Source organism: Chaetodon auriga, chromosome 3 (genome assembly GCF_051107435.1).
Source record: "Chaetodon auriga isolate fChaAug3 chromosome 3, fChaAug3.hap1, whole genome shotgun sequence".
In the NCBI taxonomy this organism is placed as follows: domain Eukaryota; kingdom Metazoa; phylum Chordata; class Actinopteri; order Chaetodontiformes; family Chaetodontidae; genus Chaetodon; species Chaetodon auriga.
The window spans coordinates 2,365,443-2,387,117 of NC_135076.1; the positions used below are offsets into that span (position 1 = coordinate 2,365,443).

The 21,675-nt window shown below is 40.3% G+C and overlaps 2 protein-coding genes across 2 annotated transcripts in view; one reads left to right on the top strand and one right to left on the bottom strand.

Moving 5' to 3' along the window:
- The window catches only part of arhgap39 (Rho GTPase activating protein 39), a 106,696-nt gene extending 101,830 nt beyond the window's left edge, over positions 1-4,866 (top strand). The window contains exon 11 of the mRNA XM_076722961.1: positions 539-4,866. Coding sequence (XP_076579076.1) covers positions 539-733 — 195 coding nt within the window. The 3' untranslated portion in view covers positions 734-4,866. The remainder of the gene's footprint in view (positions 1-538) is intronic.
- Positions 4,867-7,632: 2,766 nt separating this feature from the next.
- lrrc41 (leucine rich repeat containing 41) lies at positions 7,633-20,496 on the bottom strand. Its single transcript, XM_076722962.1, has 10 exons — positions 20,232-20,496; positions 19,637-19,723; positions 19,488-19,546; positions 18,595-19,399; positions 17,842-18,078; positions 16,844-17,008; positions 15,594-15,692; positions 13,884-14,012; positions 9,591-9,663; positions 7,633-8,417 (listed from the first exon to the last, which is right to left on the bottom strand). Exons 1-10 carry the CDS (start codon positions 20,347-20,349, stop codon positions 8,198-8,200), a joined length of 1,992 nt encoding a protein of 663 aa, XP_076579077.1. The 5' UTR covers positions 20,350-20,496; the 3' UTR covers positions 7,633-8,197.
- Between the last annotated feature and the right edge of the window lie 1,179 nt (positions 20,497-21,675).

The window sequence follows — 21,675 nt, forward strand, 5'->3', positions numbered from 1 at the left end:
TCTCCCACAACCTACACTAAATCCAAAAGCAAATGTAATCCTTTAAAGCCAGGTCACAGCCCGACACTAACATCTCACTCACTAATACAGCTGTGTAATGGCTGATTGCCTCCTCTGTTAGCGGCTGTAGCTGTTGACTTTTTAAATGTAAAGCACAAACTAAATTCCACTGAATTGCACTGCGGTGGATGCAGAAATCTCAAAATCTGAACGAGTAGAACCAAATGGTCTGTTTTGACAATGTAGACAGAAGGAAATGGGAAATATGTTTTGGGAGTTTTTGTATATATTTTATATATATATTTTGTATATATATCACTGGCATAGTCTTTCAGCTGTGGTTTTTGCCATGCCACCAGTAGCAGTATCTCACAGCTGTGACAGTTCTTAAAGAGACAGGTGCATGGTAGCCACAGATCAAGTATCTAGCATTGACATATGCAAAACCATGTTTTTTTCCTTTGGTGGTAGCTTGAACATTACCTCAGATAGACTTCAGGCAACCTTTAGCATATTCTTCTATATGTTGTATGTGCAGGTATTTGCCCAGCCGGCCAATGTCACCATCACCAAGATGGATGTGAACAACCTGGCCATGGTCATGGCACCCAACTGTCTGCGCTGCCAGTCTGACGACCCCAGGGTGATCTTTGAGAACACCCGTAAGGAGATGTCCTTCATCCGGGTGCTCATCCAGCGGCTGGACACAAGCTTCATGGATGGAATCCTATAGCCCCCCCACCACACACACACACACACACACACACACACACACACACACATATTTATCCCTAGCCTCCCCTATGTGCCCTTTAACCCCCTCCATGACAGGCCCTCACACTCCCCCAGCACAGGAACATTATACATACACACTCTTGCTGCTGGGTGAACACCTTGCCTCTCCAACATGTTAACTTTTCTGGAACTAACAAAAACTGCCTTGTTTTGAGTTTGTTCGGTGTACATTTTGAGTTGAACCAGCTGTTTTTTTCTATTTCTGTAGATGTAGTCCTTTAACTGACATTTACATAAAGAAAACACCAGTATTGGAGCTCCAAGGTTTTCATATAACAGTACTGTGTGTGCCTTCACATACATTAATACAGTATACACATACAGTATGATGGAATTAGCAGGGATCTCATCATTTTGTTGGATTCATATGTTAGTTTCACTGGCACACTCAGAGTTCAGGACCTCAAGGGTTCATTTTAAATCTTTATATGAACTGATTTGTCTCGTTGTTTTCCCCTGCTTAAGCACACATACCCAGTCATATACACATCACACACACACACACACACACACACACACACACACACACACACACACACACCAGTCTTGTCCCAGGATTCCACCCTCTGCAGTGTACAATACCATCTAATGCAAAGCAAGAATTATCACTGGGATGAATGATGCATTCATTCAAACATATATTACACACACATTCTCCCACAGGTGTTAAACTCTCTCACACATACACTTGCTACCAGATCTTCACAAGATATGAAACCTAACTGCACCATTGCATCAGTACTTTATCAGATCGATCCTGCAGGATTTCCGCCTCAGACACCTCGTGGTATGGTGACGCTGTGTCCAACATTGTTTTGACTGGCAGCAAAAGATCCATGTTTTACACTGCCACAACTTGGAGCTGAGAACTCAATACAGAGGCTCTTCACTCCTTCATTTGTGATCTGCCTCGAGACGGCAAACTTGTGCTGTCTCAATGCGTCAGAAACCATGACACAAAACATTTGGGTGAAATCACAACTTCATTCTATTAGTCAAATGTTGCCTGCCAGCAACCTGACTTTAAGCAAGTGTAGCTGTAAAGGAAGACACGGATAAGATCATTGCTCTTTGGACCATTTAGGAAGAGGGACCAAGTGTGCGCACATCCAGGCAAAAATATTCATGTGCAAGATGAAAAATAAATATATAAAATCACTGCAGGGCGCAAGAAGAAAGGCCTGTACAGTGTTAAGTTCCAAAGAAAAAGGTTCATTCTCTTTTAGAGGCAACATTTTGATGTACAAGATTCTTCCTCACACAAGAGTCAAAGACAAAACAGGCGTTTCATGTAGAGGCACAAATCAACTCATGCTGGTCAGCAAGCAGCAGGGACAAACAAATGCCACAAGATGGCGATCAAAATACAATGTCAGAAAATCTTTTTTCAAAATACAACGCTAATATGACAGCACCTGAAAACACAGACGTGAACAAGAAGCTGGAAAAAAAGACAAGTGTCAAGTTATCCATTCATTTCCAAAGAGATGACACAGAGGATTAGAAAAACGTAAACAGGCAGGCGGATCGGGTTCGGCTAATCACAAAACTCCCAAGACAACCCAAGACAAAGGTCTGTGTGGGAGAGAAAGGAAATGTACACATCTTATCAATGATGGATAACAAATTTCATTCAGAGGGAGGAACTGTATCACACCCCAACAGGTAAAAATGACTTTCTAATAGAGAAAAACAAAAAACAGAAAAACTGTGATCGCCATCTTGTGGTGTTTGTTTGTCCCTGCTCCTTGCTGACCAACATGTGGTGGTGATTTGAATTGATTATTGCCTCTACAGGAAATGCCTGTTTTCGTTGACTCTTATTAAGATCTTATTGATGGAAACATGGCCTCTGAAAGAGAAATCAAGTATTCATCTGGAGCCTAACAGTGTGCAGACCTTTCTCCTCTGGGCCTCTTTTGGCCACTTAGCTGTGAAGTGAGGTGAACTTGGACACTAAACTCCTTTTTTTTTTTTTTTTTTTTTTTTTTTCAATCAAAGTGGGTTGTCACTCGTCCTTCACTGTGTCAGAACCACAAGTGACATTATTCAGGGTATCTGCAGGTCTTGAAAAGTTATTTAAAAAAACAAACCTTAGAAGATAAACACAAGTTTCAAATTTAGTTTACAGAAATGTATTGTAGTCTCGTGCAAAGGTCTTTTTTCTCTTGCCTGCTCTGGACAGTAATGTTTGGTATAAAGTCTTTGTGGAGCTGATTGCTGGCTCTCTGAAGACACTGCAGCAGTGGATTGTGCTGCAGGACGCTGTCCAATCCTTTGTTGCAGAGTTTCTGTCAGCAGCATCACACAAAGAGCAGGCACTGCTAGCTGCAGTAGCTCAGAAATGTGTTGTCTCTTAATGGGAACATTTTTGGTAACTATTTATTTTGAGGTACACATGTTTAACATTAACTGGTTGCTTATTAGAATGCATATTAGTAGCATATTGGCTCTTTTTTAGTTATTATAAGGCACATATTTTGATTTATTCTGCATGACCATAATCTATAACTTCTTGGCCATTAATTTATTAACTGCTTATTGATAGTAAGTAAGGAAGTTGTTGAGCCTTAAAAACACTAATCCCCAGAATGAGGCATTAATAAGTCCATTGCGATGACTAATATTGATCCAATATGCTACTAATATGCATGTAAACAATCTAATTAATGATGAATATGTGTGCCAAAATATAAAGTATCACCACGTACTTCACTGGTTAATTCATCCGTTCTTTTACTTAAAAGAAAATTGCTGGGAAATGGTGACAAACAGTTGATATAACAATGAATAAATTCAAGGCGCTATTGTTTTTCTAGCATATTTCCATACTTTGGCCATAATGGTCATGAAACTGGTTTTAAATTGCATTCTGTGTGATATTAAGAGGAGCTTAAAAGGATGAACTTGGTGAACCCTGCAGAAACCCCGATCATAGGTCCATAAACGTTAGAGGCACACTAACACCTTTTACATACTACATTTTAAACTGTATGTAGTACTCTCCTTAATATTAGTACATACAACAAAATGAAGACTTTGGAAACATCTATACACTGTTCTGTTTACAGTCTCCATGCAGACAGTTCAGCATACACCACACTGATTGGCAGCAGTCTCAGTACTGAAACGTAATGTTTGCAAGTCCAGTGCTCAAACTTAATCATAAAAACTGCAGTACACTGTCTTCAAGTGTTCAGTGTCATTTGAGGAAAAACTCACTTGTCTCTGCTAATTTTAAATCAGTATCTCGCACTTGGCAAGAAGAACTTCAGAAGTGTCATTAAAACTGACAATTGCATCTACATAAACTCCACTATGAACACAAGACTATGTATTGTGTATTAACACAATACATCAGTACAGCAAATTAAAAATGAACTAGCTATACACTTGTTAACAAACTGCATGGATAACAATGAGATTGACTTGAATAATGTGCGAATGCCTCTAAATAACAATGATGGGAGGTTTCCCTGCGCTCTTTCCATTCAGCCATGTTTAGCGTAGATGCAGCATTACTCTGTTATCAGTCTGCACTATGCTAACAATGAGCCAGTCTGGAGTTTGCTGAACAGCTGCCACCAGCCGCAAATGGCAATTATTGGCTAACGGTGGATGCAAAAAGCGTGCCACAGTAACACAAATAGAGTCGAGTCATAAGGTCGTCAAACTGACTTAATGATGCGGACAAACCTAAATTTTTGGCAACATTTGCGGATGCTAGCTATCATCACTGTAGCAGACAAACTCTTCAGTGTACTAAATTGAACAACAGTGTGTTTTTTTTACTGTAGTTGATTCGTGTGCAGCACTGGAGTCAGTGATCTACAGTAAAGGGGATTTTGGTGTCCATATTCTAATCACTTAACACGTGTGGGCAGTCATGTTCCTCCTGACTGACTTACTGACCCTGGCCTTGGCTCATGACACGTGTTTGCCTATCCGTGGTTTTAACATGTAAACTGATCTCACAACAATCTTTAGCGTCAGGTAATCTTAATGTAATTTGGTCACGTCTGTCTTCTCACCTGCCTGAGCCCATGGGCAGCAGATACAGTAGTGTGGATGATCGCAGCACTGCCAATAAGGTCCCATCCATGATGTTTAAACACAGCACAGCATGCTCATGCTTCCTGAGAGAGATTTGAGAAGTGCCAGTTCTCCCACAGAACCCCACAACCCCACCCTCCTATCCCACCTGACCCACCACTGAGCCCCACCAGGCCTTTCTGCTCACTAATGAATTGTGAATGTGTCTACCCATGTGCTTATCTGTCTTTGTTTACAAAATGTTCCCGTCTCTTGCATCTGTATGGTCTTTGTCTAAAAGAAAGTACTGTTTATTGTATTCATTTGAGATTTTTGCTGTATTTAGCAGAATTTGTTTTTAACCCATTCTTTTTATATGATTTAATTTATTGATATTTATTTGAGATTTCCTTAATGCCTTCTCGAAATATTGTACTGTGGGCTCCAGTGTGTGTGTTTTTGTTACGGCACATGCGTGTTTGTATGTGTATGGCTGCATGGATGTGCGATTGAGTATAGTTTCAATACGGTAGGTCACATACGTACAACCGTGTAAATCCTGCTGTTATCAGTTTGACTCATTTGGGCATTTTTTTTGTCACACAACTGAAAGGATGATTGTGAATGCTCCATGGAGACCTACACACGGCCCATCCTGGAAATACACTAACTTCCACCTTATAGGTCCAGGCCCAAATGAACCTTTTTCTTTATGAAGAGACTGTGATGAGTGTCACTGTGTGTGTGACGTGCATCTCACTCACTCTGACATACACGCTCCACATAGATAATGTGTACATTGACACTGTACAGACTATGTAAAAATAAGTATATAGAGAAACAAGAGGAAAAAGCACCATGTGTAACAGTGGAAAATTGCTGTGGAAGTTAATGTAACAGGGTGGGGGTTGTGCGATTTTTCTTTTCTTTTTTAAGTCTTGTTAAAAGTGTAAATTTTCCTCACAATGATAGAGGTCAAAAGTGGCAATTTAATCTCTTAACATGTATTCAAGTACCAGAAAGTGTTTTCAAGCCCCGACATCTGTAATGTGTAGGTCTGATTCATACTCAGAAAAGAAGTGATTTGTTTGGAGGAAAAGTTTGACTTTTGGACCGGGCAAACCAAAAAAAGGTTCTTTGATGCATCATTGAGAGTAGAGGCTGCAGAAGTCAGCCATCATTGTACAGTAGCTGCATCACCATGTATCACAGCTCCATGCAGCACACAGTCTGAGAGAGAGACAGGTCGTTGGAATCTATAATATGACCACCTGAGGTCAACCACCCGTTCTTATGCTCAAACAGGCGGCTGAATGCAACAAAGACATGAACATTAACGTCTTACTGGTAATCAGCACAGGGCTGTGACTGTTTCAAAGGTGGTGTGAAGAGTCTAACCAGTCATCTCAAAACATTTTTTAGCAGCAAATTGGATAGTGTGGCAATACTACATGTGAGAATTTAACTGATGCTTAACTATATTCATCTAATCTACTACGTAATCTACACAAAAAGACCCATGAGATGATCAGTGGGATTTCCTTTTGTCTTCACATGAAAAAGTTAGCAAGCATTTGCCGGATTCAGGCAAGTGAAAGTTTGACATGCACTCTGACCAGATGGTGCGTCATCCTAAATATCTCTGTCCATGTCTAAAGAGAGGGTCGTACTCAGCAATGCATCGTTTAATCAGCCCACTCGCTCAGCCAGACAGATGAGCGAGTGGACTGATTAAACAATGCATTGCTGAGTACGACCCTCTCTTCTTCAGACATTGAATGAACACTCCCCATTTTTAGGGAAATGTACTTGTTTGCTGACTGAAGTTCAAAATAAAGGTCATCTTAACGTGCCTCAAGGCTAAGTGTTTTTACCAGTTCTGAACGGCCACACAGGCTGAAAATGAGCACGCTGAATATCTTGCTATCACATAGAAGGACGAGACACAGGGAGTCGAACAAAAAGAGATAACAGTGTTTACTTCCAGTGGCTGCACCCACCTGTTCTAATTCTACACGAAACCCAGGTGATCAGTATATGAATGGGTGACTAGCAACATACAATGTATGAACTACACTTGGAAGTATTGTAAGTGTATGAGGGTCCAATCTTCTTCCCATCCTCTGAGACACTGAACATAACGTCCTGTGCCATCTGCAACAGTCAATACGTTAAGCTTCTTGGCAAGTGGACAAATGTCACTTAAAATCACTCAGAACAAACTTGTCCTTCATTTAACAACTGACTTCTTTGTGACGTATGAATATAGCCAAATGTTCAATTTTATTTCCTGTTACACTAATTAGTAAATGAGATGCCAGGCCAGGCTGAAATGTTGCGGCAGTGTGTACGAGTGTGTATGTTGTGTGTGTTTGTGAGAGTGTCTTTGTTTTATGTAAGAGATGGTTGTAGACAGACCCAACAAATCAACCAGTTAGCATGCAGACATAGGGTCTTCACTCTCTTTGACTTGAATTTACTAAAATATGAAAATATACAAGGAAAACAAACTGAATTTACAGAAAGTAAGCGTTACATTATTTAGCTTTAAAAAAAAACACTAAGAAAAAGATTAAACTCTTTTAAATCAATTTTTCTGATTGTTTTTTCTACTTGGTTCCTACTAATGATGAATTGGTAGTCGGTGTCGATGCTGTTCGTCTAATGTAAAGAAAATGTCACTGAACAGGTGTGAGAGAGCAGCTGTGAAGCTACTCTTCACCTTGACGTCAATCCTCCAGGTTTTTCAGTTGTATGTTAATGTCCACTGTCACTCACACTCAGTCCGAGGGAAGACTCTGGAAGTGTAACGGATGTTGGTTTAATAAATGATTCAAATGTAAACATGTGATGCTCTTTTACTTTCCAGCTGTGTCACTGTACACTCAGATACAGATTCACAAAGAACATATTAAACATTAAATTTAAGAAAGAACTAATGAAATGTCTCATACAACCAATTACAAAATAGTTTGTTCTACTATAATTGTAATTATGATAAACAAAAAATCTAAATTTCAGTAAATGTTATTAGAACGTGCACAATGTCATCCACTTATCTGCTGTCCATATGTATGCTCAGCACACTGCATGGCCACATACTCACATGGTGCACTATAGATCACGATTCAGACAGAATGGAAGCTGCGCATTTAGACATGCTGCAAAAATAACTCTTAAGAACAATATTGCATCAAATGGGCAGTGGAGAAGTGACTCATGCTGCAAGTGTGCACTGAAAACTCAGTGGAATCTTCTGAACTGAAATTAAACTCAGTACAGTCCTAACTAACTAACTAACTAACTAACTATTTACAGCCACTTTTCACTCCTCCAGCTAACATCTGGAAACTTGTTCCTCTAGCTATGCTCACATATTGCTGATGTGGTCTGCCATTGTGTCAGTGGATATCCATCCTTCAAATAGTAGAACACAGAATGGACGTAGCCCCTTCATGGCAGCGTTCCATGTGTCGGGGTCTCGATCCCCTGGGTTCTTCCTGAGGTCAAGGGTCAGTTGGTGTGGGGGATGATGTCTCTTCAATCTCTCAGTGAACTCCATCAGCTCAGAAGGTTGAATGAAGTTGGAACTGTTGAGGACAAAAGGCAGCACATGGAAATCATGATATAATGTTAAACACAACATCCTGACGGTACACATTCAGGTGGAAGTTACGGGTAAAGGTCCTGCATTCAAAATGTCACTGAACTAAAATCACAGAAGCACTATCAGCCAAACACACTGTAAGTATACAGAGTAAAAGAACTTATTAAGCAGAATAGGATATCTAATTATTGGTTTATTGTCACTGGTCCTTTAACGTGTAAGGAACATGGGACGTGACCAAGATGGAGTGAATTTCCAACTCATTTCTATACTGTTTGGTACTCAAACGTTTAATAATGCATCATATCTTACAAGCTACTCATTTGATACGTAAAATCTAAAATCTGCAAAGTAACTATTACTGTACAATAAATGAAGTAAAAACTGTAATACTTCCCTATGAAATATACTGGTACTATAAAGTGCTTCAAAACTGCACTCAAGTACAGTATGTGAGTGAATGTAATTACTTTTTACCACAGCTGACACATACAACGCCTTTATGCAGTCTGACACTAGTGTAGTGAACATAAAAGACACTGCAATAGTGTCACTGTATTTCAGTTCTCACTTGAAGTGACGAGAGAGGAATCCTAGTCACATACACACAAAAACTAGTAAAATGCAGCGTGGCACAGTCATTAAGAATGAGCTGAAAGACAAATGCAAACGATTCACTGAGGACTGAAGTGAAAAAAGGGCCAACAGTACACTCAAGCATGCGATAGTGACTGAGGATAAAGTGCAGGACTGTTCTAACAAGCAACACAGAATGTTATTCTCAACATGTTACAGTAGGCTACAGTATGGCTGCAGGCTCTGACTGCTGCTGACAGCTGGGAAAGTATGTAAGGATGGTGGGAGGATGAAGTATGGCTCACAGTGGATTTTGATACATGCGAAACAGGTTTTCAGGCCAGTGGAATTTTTGGAAGCACTTTCATTCCAATGATTCCTAATGAAGTCTTTATTGGGGCAATGCAATATAGTTTCTGAGTAGTGAGTTTTTTCTTTTTCCTTCATGCTTTGCACAGTACTCTGTGTCATTTACTGAAGAATAATTGGAAATGAAATGTACAATTTACATCCAGACTCCAGAATACCAGAGAGGTGCTAAAGTGTGAGGCAGCATCCTGCTGCTGTCTGCAGCTCCTACCTGAGGTCCAGTCGCTTCACCGAGCTCGCTGAGCCTCCGGAGAACAGCTCCGCCAGCACACACACATTCTTGGCTGTTGATACAGGTCATCACATTACTTTACACAGTGGAAACATTTGCTTTTGAGACTATGCATGAGTTAGAGATACTGTACACAGATAATACAAACACAAGTCACCTTTCTGTTGAGACTGTACACAAAAATACTGCTATGCAGAGCAACATTAGCATTAGCTGCTTCTGTCCACCTGATGAGTGGAAGTCCATTTAGCTCCAACTCCTGGGAAAAACTTAAAGTAATATTGTATTCACAAACATTCTGAGAATAGTCTCAGAGAACTCCTAAGTTAGCCTAAACATTTCTAACAAGAAGTCCCAGCTTAGGAGTGATTAAGGAGAATTGTCAGAGCAAGAAAGAGCCAGAAAGTTTTACCTTAGTGAGGAGGTGCAAAAAATAATTTTAAAATATGCACTCTTGGGGATAATAGACAATGGCTCATCCTTCACCAGTTTCTCTCATTCCTACATTACAGCATTATAGCTTTGGGTTGGAGATGTGAACTCATCTTTAATGAAATCAGCCACAAACATTATCCCTGCATGATCTCATCAGTAGTGTTTAACTCACTGTTGTTCAGCGTTTGGAGCTGTTTCTCCTCTTTCTCATTCCACCATTTTTTCCTCTGCTGAAGAAACTCTTAAAAGTCCTCCTTCCTCTTCCTAACAGTTTTTCACCTTCACCTTTCACCAGGAGCTCTCTTCAGTGCTAAGATGCTTTGTGAATAACTTTTATCTTCACCAGGATCTAATCTTAAGTGTGAGGGGAAATTCATAATTCTGGTCTCTGTGTCTGTCGGCGGTTTGGGGTTTATCACAGCGTTTTGACTGAACAGCTGCCTGCTGCTGCAGGAAACATGGCTGATGAGAGCAGTGAGACTGAACAAAACAGCCAAATAGCTGGAAAACCAAAATGCCAAGCTGAGGGAAACCGCAACGTTGGTCATATTTTCTCTATGGAACTATGACGGCCACTTTTCTTTTTTTTTTTATAACCACTTTCACATGGATTAAACCCAGTTTAACTCAGGCTGAGCTGAGAGGGGATGGGGACTTGATAGATTTGGTCCTGCAGTGTGTTTTCTTTGCAGTTGGGCTGATCTGCTGTTGAGTGAAGACAAGCTCAATGTAAGATTTAATCTGGTTAATGATGAACCTCATCTGCTTTTGAGACGACTTTGTTGCAGCTGATGAATTATCAGCGTCATGGCCGATTACGAACGACAGTCAGGCGTCTCGACCTGTGTAGTTTGACATGCTATCTGATTGTCATGCAGTATCTGCGACATCCCGACGAAAAGTGTAGCATGTCAGAATGTTTTGTCTTGACACACCTAGTGTGACATTTCCCACATCGTGTTCCTTAGGGTTGACCAATGAGGAGCTGTCTCCAGAGCACATTCAGGTAAACATTGAGAGGAGGATGAGGAGGGATGCTGAGGTTGCTCCTGTCAGGTGGCACAATGAAACAGAAGAAAGGTGTGCTGCCCATACTGTCCTCTCTGTGCCACCCAGGAACGCATCAACAGCTGTTTTATCTTTCTTAGCTTGTTTGTTTTTTCATCACACACACGCTCCTGACGTCATGATTGACAGTTGCTTCACCTGCTTCCCAGATGACCAATGAACTCACGTGTGATCATGAAATGACTTGCTGTGACTGGTCCCAGCATAAGAGTATTTTGTAGAATTTCTTATTGGATGGATAAAATGTTTTAAGATATACTCTCAGCACACTGCTGAGCCAAAAGTCAGTATGATTTAGAGCAGAGATGGAACAACCACAGTTTGAAATATGGAGGTCAAATTTTAAATGAATATGTGATAATTCAACTTGCATTTGCATTTTCCAATAGTCATGGGGTGTTCAGTGACCACATTAAAATTAAAATGACAATAACATAAGACATTTCATTTTCAAAGAATTAACCTGCTCTCAAATGGACAAAAGTCAAATTCAACAAGGGAAACAGTGACCCCTCCCCATCGCATTTCCATTTCCATATCAACGTGCTCTAAAGAGGACAAAATGAAAATGTCATTTTCTAACTTGGAAATCTCTCTCTCTCTCTCAAACTAGATCATTTTATCAACCTATATAAAATACAATTCTACCACTACCCAATTTCAAACAAAAAAATGAAATACTGTTACTTAATATGGTGATATAGTGGCTCTTCCTGTGGCTGTTACTGCATTCTCTCCAACAATGAAGCCACCACATGACAGAAGGCAAAGGCACAGGGGGGCAGCAGTATGCAAGCAGATGAAAGAACAGCCAGCAACTGACCTGTCACTGCTATTCAACCACTGTATTGTGCTTATAAGTGAAGCAACAATAAAAAAAAATAATAAACAATACTAAAAGCAATAAAAATGTGCAGCTGGTATACCAGTTTCATCACTGTCATGGGTGTCATGTTCTGGGACAAAATGGATTTTGGAATAAAGTCATTACTGTGAAAAAGTTTAAAAAAAAATGGAGTTACATCCGCTAACTACTATTTTCCTTGCTGTAACACTCCAGCAACATGAAGACAGAAGTCTTAATCGACTCTCACCATCCAAGGAAGTAAGTGACTCAGTGCATTAACAACAACAACAACAACAACAACAACAACAACAACAACAACAAAACTCTTAAGCTATATGTGTTTGCTAATCATTTTACTTCAGAATGCTTTGAGAGCCAACACAAAGCAGGGTTTGCTTAAAACTAAAGCTCAATGATGGATCAATACTAACCTCAGACTTAGAACCTGTAAGTTTTGCCATTTTTATGTTGCTCCGGTGTGTATTTTGCTGGTTAATGTGAGCCTGTGCAATCTATTGTAGCCCCAGATGTTGGAGCCATAAGGCACAGTCAAGACAAATTATGTCAACAGTAAGCCTCATTTGAAGCCAATTAAATAATAAGCAGAGTAGTAGCTTGAAAGTGAACTTTTTTCCCAAGTTACTTTTTGTCTCGTCTCACATACACACATATTGTCCCACCTAACATCATCTCTAAACTTCATAATACAACACAAGCTCAGCTGGTTTTGTTGTTCCAGGAAAGCCTCCTCTACTGTGTACTGCATCAGTGCGTGTGTCTGTTGCAGCTTGTACTTGATAGACATTCCCTGTGGTACACTGGCTGTTGTACTTATATAACATACTTTGGGTTACTTCCCTTTGTCTGACTGACAATGAATCACATTACATTTACTAATTAAGGTAGATTATGGGGCGGGTTACTCCTTCTATGTGGATGTAGGCTGATACCTAATTTTCCTCATCCCTAATTTTTATCATTCCTATTTGGAGCCAATAAACATCTGTTTTGAAATTTTTTGTTTGTTTGTTTATTAGGACATGCTCCACTGTTACACTGTTCGAGTGAAAGAGAGGTAGAATCCTGTTTTAAGTGGAGTATGCCTTTATTTTTGCAAGACTGTGGTATAATACCATCACCGTAAAAAAAAAAAAAAAAAAAAAAGAAAAGAAAACACGGTGATATTCATTTTAGGTCACATTGCTCCACATTACTCTTAGTAATGTTATTACTTCATTATGTACTTAACTAGAATAGTGAGATAACAATGATAATCATTATTAACATTTTTACAAATGTTCTGCACTGTGCAGGCTGTTAATCACAGAAGAAAAAACCTATCCTATTTTGCAGACTAGGACTCGGACCTGGGAGGAATCGAGTATTGTTTTGTTTTTATGCTAGTATCATATCAAAGTGACAACATTAATCAACGGACCCCAAAAAGACGAGCAACCACATCAGTGGAAGCTGACGGGGACCCTTTAGACGGTAAGCAACAAAAATAACCTTGTGATAACAAATGGCTTTTATGAGGCTTCTGCAGCAGAAGAAGAGAATGAGGACTGTGGATTTATCTTTTACAGTGGGGAGAGAGGAGGACTGACCATCACTAACTCTGTACATACAGCACGTACGAGTCATAATGAAATGCACTTATAATTCATTGGATAAAGATCTTGACATAATTCATCATTCTCCATTTGATGATCATCAACTATCAGCTCAGGTCATGGTCAGGGATAAATATGATAAGCATGAGTAAAAATGAGAGCTTGAGAAGTGATTAGCAACTACAGACACCTTAATGTTGCTTACTCAGCAGGATGCTGAGTGTCAGCCCAGAGTCTAGGACAAGAATTAGTACTGAGGTATCCGTGAACTGAATCTTGTTCGTGGAAAGGTGTGAAAGATGTGCTTACCTAGCCGATTCTGAGCCAGGCTGAGCGTGTGCAGGGAAGGCACGGCCTTCAGAGCAGCCACCAGATGCTGCAAACTCTCCTCCTTGTTGTTCCACTTCTCAAGAAGACGGCAGTCATTAAAGTGCAGCTCTGAGACAGGAAGAGGAAAAAGAGCAAGGCGTTCCATTCTGGCCTGGACTCAGAGCAAATTACAAGATATGGACTTCATTCTCTTTCAGACATTCCAATAATGGAAACTGAAAATAAAATAAAAACAAAACATAAAATCCAAAAAACAAACAAGGAAACAGCAAAACAAAAAAGAAAAAACAGCAATGATAAACAAGGTGTGTGTGTGTGTGTGTGTGTGTGTGGGTGTGGGTGGACCTTTATTATTCATGTTGTGGTGGCATAAATCTGTCTACACAGTCACATCGTGGGTATTTTAGGGTGAAGACTTGGCTGAAGGTTAGGGTAACAATTGTAAGTTTATGTAATGTCCTCAAAAGTGTGTGTAAACAAATTCTAAAAAAAGGCAAACAGCACTACAAGCTCACATCTGCTCAAGCAGATATGCTGTGAGAGACTGCCATGTTATTGCATGCCAGAGACTATGTTACTGAGCACTGGGAGACTTGGTGGAAGTGAAATATCTTATTACTGAATTAGAGACAGCTGTAAATCTAAAGTATGCCCACAAACCCTGAAAACTACTTCACCAAATTAAACAAAAACTTTTTAAATTTGCAGACAGGCCTCACAAATTGCAACTTAGAAAAGTACAGGCATCATGGGCTATTCACAAGATTTGATCAGAAAATGGCAATATTTGAACAGAGGCCAAGGCAACCAATGGTTTGCTGGCTTTTATAACAACATCTATAAGTCAAAAGGACATCTAGACGTCAGTGCAATCAACTTTTTAGTAAGCATAAAGCATCCTAATCTAAGTGAGGAGAAGGCCAGAGATTTTAATTACTTTGGGATAAATGAGGTAATCACCCAGCTGCCTAGCAATAACTTAAATGCAGGAACTGATGGTTTTCAGTGTTCTGGGTAGGGATGTCAATGCTTAACTGTTAATTGGTTAACCACTGAGAATATTTTTGACTGGTTACACATGTTGGTCTGTAAGTTAATTTGCACACACACACAAAGTGTAATGCTCACCAGTCTGAAGCCATCACCCAGTTGGTGTATGGTACGATAAGCTGCCCATCAGTGAGGGCAAGGGACTCAAAGAGACATTGGATATTTCACTACTTAAATAAAAATGTCCTGACAGCTGATGCAGCATTCATCCATACAGGCTACTTTATTACAAACAACTGCACAGTATAAACCTGGAATCCGTGTGTAACAGCTGACCTGTGTAGATGTCTTGCAGAATACAGAACATTAAATACATGATGGTTTGTGATGTTGGAGCTGTGTGCACACCTCTGCTGACTGAAGGCATGCAAACGGAGGCTTTGTGCTCTCTGCAGTTATATTATGGACTAATCTCTGTATAAAAAACATTACATAAATGTTATATTGTCCTGTGATTTGGCACTGGAGTGTAGGCATCCATTTGATTAGCAGGAAGAGCGAAGGGCAAAGCCCCATGTGACATTTTGTTCTCATGTTAAATGTACCCATGAGTATCAAGTTTACATACCAGAAAAGACAAATAAAAGGTGTCTGCATTGACGGCTCTCTTGCAGTCAGGAGTCATACTCATTTTCTTACCTTCCAACTTGCAATCTTTCAGTAGATTTAGGATCTCAGGGAGACAATCAGACAGCTTCATATCCTCCAAGTTCAGGCTCCTCAAGAGGTGATTTGACTCTAAAAGGAGACCACATGTAATTACTGACAACACATCAGAGAACACTTGGATTACAGCTTGAACTGAATTGGATAAAATGGATAACTTTGAGGTCTGGGCAGGCAGGCATTAGGCTACTGCAGATATATTTGCATCTGTGAAACTGTTGTACTAAAATGCTACACGAGGTTTTAGGTCATTTAGAAACACTTACACAGTTTGTCCTCCAGAGAGAACTGACAAGTACATTTCTAATCTGTAAAATGTCTTAATGTGCATGTTGTCACAAAAAAATTCTTAACAATCAGTATCATGATGTTTTGTGTTTCTGTTAAAAAGAAGTACTATCAGCTGATATATTGTTTTGAGATATTTTTAAAATTAAATATCAATATCAGTGCTTGCCTAAAAAAACACAGTGGTTGAGCTATGGATTTGGTTTACATGTGAACAGGGTGGACAGTATCAGTGTCTCAAAAGCAAGTAGTCAGTGAGAGGTTACTCTCATTTTAATGGATCCTGTGAAAAGGCCAAAACGGTCTCAATACTCTCTTCCCTCCCTGTCTGTGGCTCTCACCTCAAAGTCCACTGGTTCCCTCTAAAGATGCAAGTCTCACAACTCACAAATATAGTATATTTTCATTTGTAAAAAAGGCTCAGTAACAGCTGGACATTGCAGCTTTTAACAAACATTAACAAGCAAAAGGAAACAGTGCATTTGTGTGGGTGATGTGCGTGTGTCTTCATGGTAATGAATGTCTCCCTGTGTCCACTGATGTGTTTTTAACAGGCAGCAGTGGAGCTCTGTGGCACAGAGGAATAAGATCTACTGTACTGGGCTTTGGATACACACACAATACTTGTAAGGAGGATAGTTTCAATCCTGTTTTTGGTCCACAAAGGGGATTATTTGACAATAAAAAAAAAGTACTGAAGAAGACCACCTGTCTCACACTTCAGCATGAACTTTTTTCAAGCTGTTCAATATAACAGTTCCTCTGTGAGTTCCTCTCTCATAAAAACAAGTTTCATTTCTCGTTTTTCTTTTCTCAGACATTGTTTCTTTGCATCTTCATTCATTCATTTGTAGTTGTTTTATTGACTTTGTTTGACCTGCAATCCTCTCTGGCCCGGAACTCAAACTGCAGTGAGCCCTTACATGACACATTACCTGAGAGAGTGGTGAGGAGTTGGCTTTGAGAGGAGCCAGTTGGTAACCTCATGCCGGCTACGTGAAATGAGGTCAGATGTGGAGAGCGTTTCAGCACAGATGTGATGAACTGCAGATCTGTGTGGAGCTCAGCTACTTTGACAGTCAGTTTCTCCAGAGGCAGCTCTGCAGAAAGGTTGGGAAGCTTGATTACGTTGATTGAATACAACCCCGATTCCCAAAAAGTTGGGACACTGTGTAAAACATAACCAAAACAGAAGTGACAACTTGCTAATCATTTTTGACATATACTCCATTGAAAACAGCACAAAGACAATATATTTAATGTTTCACCTCATCAGCTTCATTGATTTTTGGAAATATCACTTATTCTGAATTTGATGCAGCAACATGTTTCAAGTTGGGACAGAAGCAACTAAAGACTGGGAAAGTTTGGAACATTCCACAGGTAAACAGGTTCACAGGTGACAGGTGATAGTATCATGATTGGATATGAAAGGGGAATCCTCAAAAGACTCAGTCACTCATAAGCGAGGTTCACCACTTTGTGAACACACGATTGAATAAAGGATGTTAACACATTAAATCAGGAACACAGCTCGTTTATTACTGACTGCATTTTGTTTTTATTTACGTTTCACACAAGATCCCCACTTTTTGGGATCGGGGTTGTACACAACACTGCTATAGAATTACTTCATGCAGTATTGTTCAGGACAACTCAGGCTCATTCTGCTGTATTGATGAACTCTGGACAAAGTCTAAAAGGACAGTTTATGTTTAAAACAACTTTGGTCTCATTCCTGTAACTTAAGCTTCATTCTGTCTGTAAACTATGAAAGACGGTTACAAAGAGCAGTTTGCGGAATAATTTTAACAGTTTGCCTTAGTTTTCTCTTCCAAACAAGTTTTTTTCTTTGGTTTGTTTTCCAATCTGTACAATAATTAATCCTGATCACTTCGAGCATCACATTACTTTGGTATAAGCTTCACAGTACCTGACATGTCTGACTCAGCAGTCCTGGGATGATGCAGTGAGAGGTGTGGTCCCCACAACACATTTTGGATTTCCACATGCAGGGATGTCAAGTTAGGGCTTGCGTCCAGCAGGAACTCCATCAGCCCAGTGTATGGCAGGACGCTGATGCACAGATCAGTGAGGGAGCTGTGTGAGCTGTCAGACAGCTGCTTCAGGGCTCTGGCCAGGCCCAACACATCCGAGTCCCTAAAGGTCGCTACACAAACAAACATAACAACTATCAGTCCCGCACAACACAACGAACATATCCACTAGTGTTATAACTATTCTCTGAAGGTGAAATAATCCCCGATTTCAGTTTGTCAAATGATTACATACAGTCATACTTTTTACATATGCCATGGATTTAAATTCATTTCCTTGAATTTTGCTGCAGTTAAATGTCAAAATTCAGAGGGAGGTCACTGACTGCCCACGTCCCTTCATTCCTCTTCATACTTTGGTGGCATGTACAGTAAATAACAACAAAATATTTAATCCAATATAATGCATATATTGAATATGAATGAACTCCAGGATTTACATCTGAAATTGAATTAGTGTTCAAAGAGCAAACAAACGTTTTCTCTGTTTAAAGTCACATATGAAACGAAGCAGTAGTGCCTCACCATAAACCAAAACAGTGCAACAGTGAAGAAGAAACAGCAAGCTAGTAAAAATGAATGTATGACCACCCCCACAAACTTACTGTCACATTAATGAGCAAACTTACAAAAGCTGTGCAGTGTTAGAGAACGAAGGCAGAAAAATGTGGGCAGGGCAGAGTTCAGCACTCTCAGGGAGTCAGATCCACACTGCCTGATCTCCAGACAGTCAATCTGTCCCCATGGACAAGCCACTGCTGAGGGACCATCACATGGACTGAAGGTTTGGCAGAGAACGTGAGGGTCCACAGTGAGGTTTGCTTTTTGAGATTCCTCTTCCTCCGCAGACACAGAATCCAACTTTGAGCGTTTGCAAGGAGTGACTTCATCATCCTGAACTTCTGAAGTCCTGGCCTCCAGACCTGGACTACAACTGGCCCCGTCTACATCGGCTGAAGCAGCTTGTGAAAAACAGCTTGGCTTTTTGCTGTGCATAAGGTTCATCAGCTCAGGGTGTATATATTGAGACCCCCTTCCATGTAGGAGCCAGGCCAGCACGATGGGACACTGCACATGCACGACGAGTTCTTTAGCCACCCCGTGATCTAGCAAGCGATGGAGAACATACAATGCGGTTTGTGTCTTCCTCTTGGATAAATCAATGCACTGCGATACACCAACACTCCTGATACGCTTTTCTAGGAGGTTCAGGAGAGGCTGCTCCTCAGCAGTTAAGCCTTGAAGGCGCTTATGCAAGCTTGTACTGAGAAAGAAATGTCTGATACATTTAGCTGCAGCCAACAGGAACGATGGGGTGTTTAAATTGGTGATGTTTCGTTTGACAAAGGGGTTCGTAAAGCTATAGAATACAAGAGTAAAAAGCATTCTCATAACTTTGTGCTTGGCCTCCTCTTCTGTGTGCAGGTCTATTACCTGAAACATAACACAGGAGACATATCATGTCTGGGTTTGACAGATGATCTGTTGATATACATGTGATTTATTTCAACATTTCACCTACATGGTTTGGTCCACACATATCCTGCAGGACTCCAAGCCATCCAGAGAGAGTTGATATTCCTGAGAAAAGGAGAACAAAAAATGAAATCATCTCTACAAACAAAGCCCAAATACACAACACCATCTTTGTACTTCAACTTCATCTCTCACCTCTCTGGTTGAGGGAAGGCTGGAGCTCATCGAGCTGACACACAGTGAGATGAGGAAGAAGATCCCTTATGAGAGGCGATGGAAGATCTATGTTATGAAACACTGGTTAGGACATTTTTGAACACAAACTCCCTCACAACAATTAATAATGCTCAGAAACAGACAAACCCTCACTGTGGCTTCTATGAACGGGTGGTGTTATGACACCACCTGGATATGAGAAATGAGACTGCAAGAGTAAGGAAAGGGAAGTTTGGGGTCCCCTGCTGAAGTTGCTGCCCCCGCGACCCGACCCCTGATAAGCGGTTGAAGATGAGATGAGACTGCAAGATTCTTCGTTTCTACATGTCACTCACAATTGAGTAGAGCACCTCTTGAATGGTCTTTTGTTGTGCTATTTTAGGACATTTAATGACTGTAGCTTTATCTCCACTTCGGGCTGTGGACGCTAACGCTGCTGACATGCTGCCTTCTGCTATCAGCTAACAGTAGCACCATGTTTTCCTTGACTGTTGAAATGAACTCTTCGTTGTCGGCTCTCCGTGGCTGAGAAAGTTATTTTATGGACACATTAACGTTAACACCTTCCACTTACCAAGAACCGCCTCAGTGCCCACAGCAGCAAAATGTTTCCGTACAGCTCGGAAACACACTTGCTTCAAACTCATCACCTTTGGGTTTCTCTGCTCTGCTTTGCGGAAAGTATTGCGCATTTTCTAGCGTTTGTGTGTCGCATTTAATAACGTGGTTCATAACACTGCCATTAGTGCTCCACTGACAGGACAGACTCCATACAAAACAGGGGAAGCTGTCGGTCGGTCTTCTTTGCTGTTGCACCTTCAATGTTGTGGTTAAATGCTGTTGAAAAAAGACGACATGGTGCTTTACCGCCACCAACCGGTGGGACGTTCTTCTTCTTCTTATTTACTTGAATGGCGGCCGACAACCAATCATGAAGGTGCATGTCGCCACCCACTGTACTGTTCCTGAACATGAAATCTGTTTCCTGTAAATATTTCTAGAGAACCCTTCATACCTGTAATTGTTTGTCCCTTCTCCAACACATCTTTGATAGTCCACTCTCTTCCATCCGGTCCTTCAGTCTTTCTCTACATTGAACCCACAATCAATACACCTCAATGTTTTCCAGTGGTGGAACTAGACTTTTATACAGGGGGTGGCCAGAGGGTGGGCAAACCTGTATCAGGGGGTCCATCTACTATAGGCCTAAAAAAGGAAAATACAGTGACATTATAACCTATTACCTAAGTAACATGCCTACTTGATAATTTTCATTTATTATTATTTTTTAAAATTATTTTTGTTTGCCGTAGCTCGACCTTTTTGTCCCTGACTTGCCACTTGTAGACCGATTTATTTTCCCTGCTCTTCAAACAGCTATTAAAAATAATTAGCTTATGATGTATTTATTATATTTGAGGAAGTGGCCTAACCTATTATGAATATATATTGTCTACATACAACTATCTTTGCAGACTCTCAAGTCAAACACATTGAGCGTGAGAGACGCACAATTGACAGATCCCACCTGCTCACACCCACATGCATTTCATCACACTATTTTTTTTTTCTCCTCGCTTTCTGCAATGTAGAATACGCTATGATTGTTTAATAGAGTTCGGCACATAACACTGGTTTAGTTACCTGCGCGGCAACTATGTGGTTGCCTCTGTTGACCTAATGGTGCTCCTCTTCATCAATCACAAGATTAGGATAATCCTAATCTAGTGCTGCTGCATAGTTCTAAAAATATCTATGGCTGCTTAGCTTCAGGCTAACGTTAGGTTAGACTAGCAGCTAGCTGCTATCTTTCATATTAGCCACTTGCAGTTGGGCCAAAATCTCTTCTCCTCCAAATGCGCTGTTAAATTGTCAATAGTTTAAAACAAAGACTCATCCGGAGATCACTTTACAATGTGATGTTATTGTGGTCATAGTTGAGTTCCTATAGGCAACCTCTTTAATTATTAAACAGCAAAATGTGGTCTAGTATAAGAACACATTTTATTGAAATACGT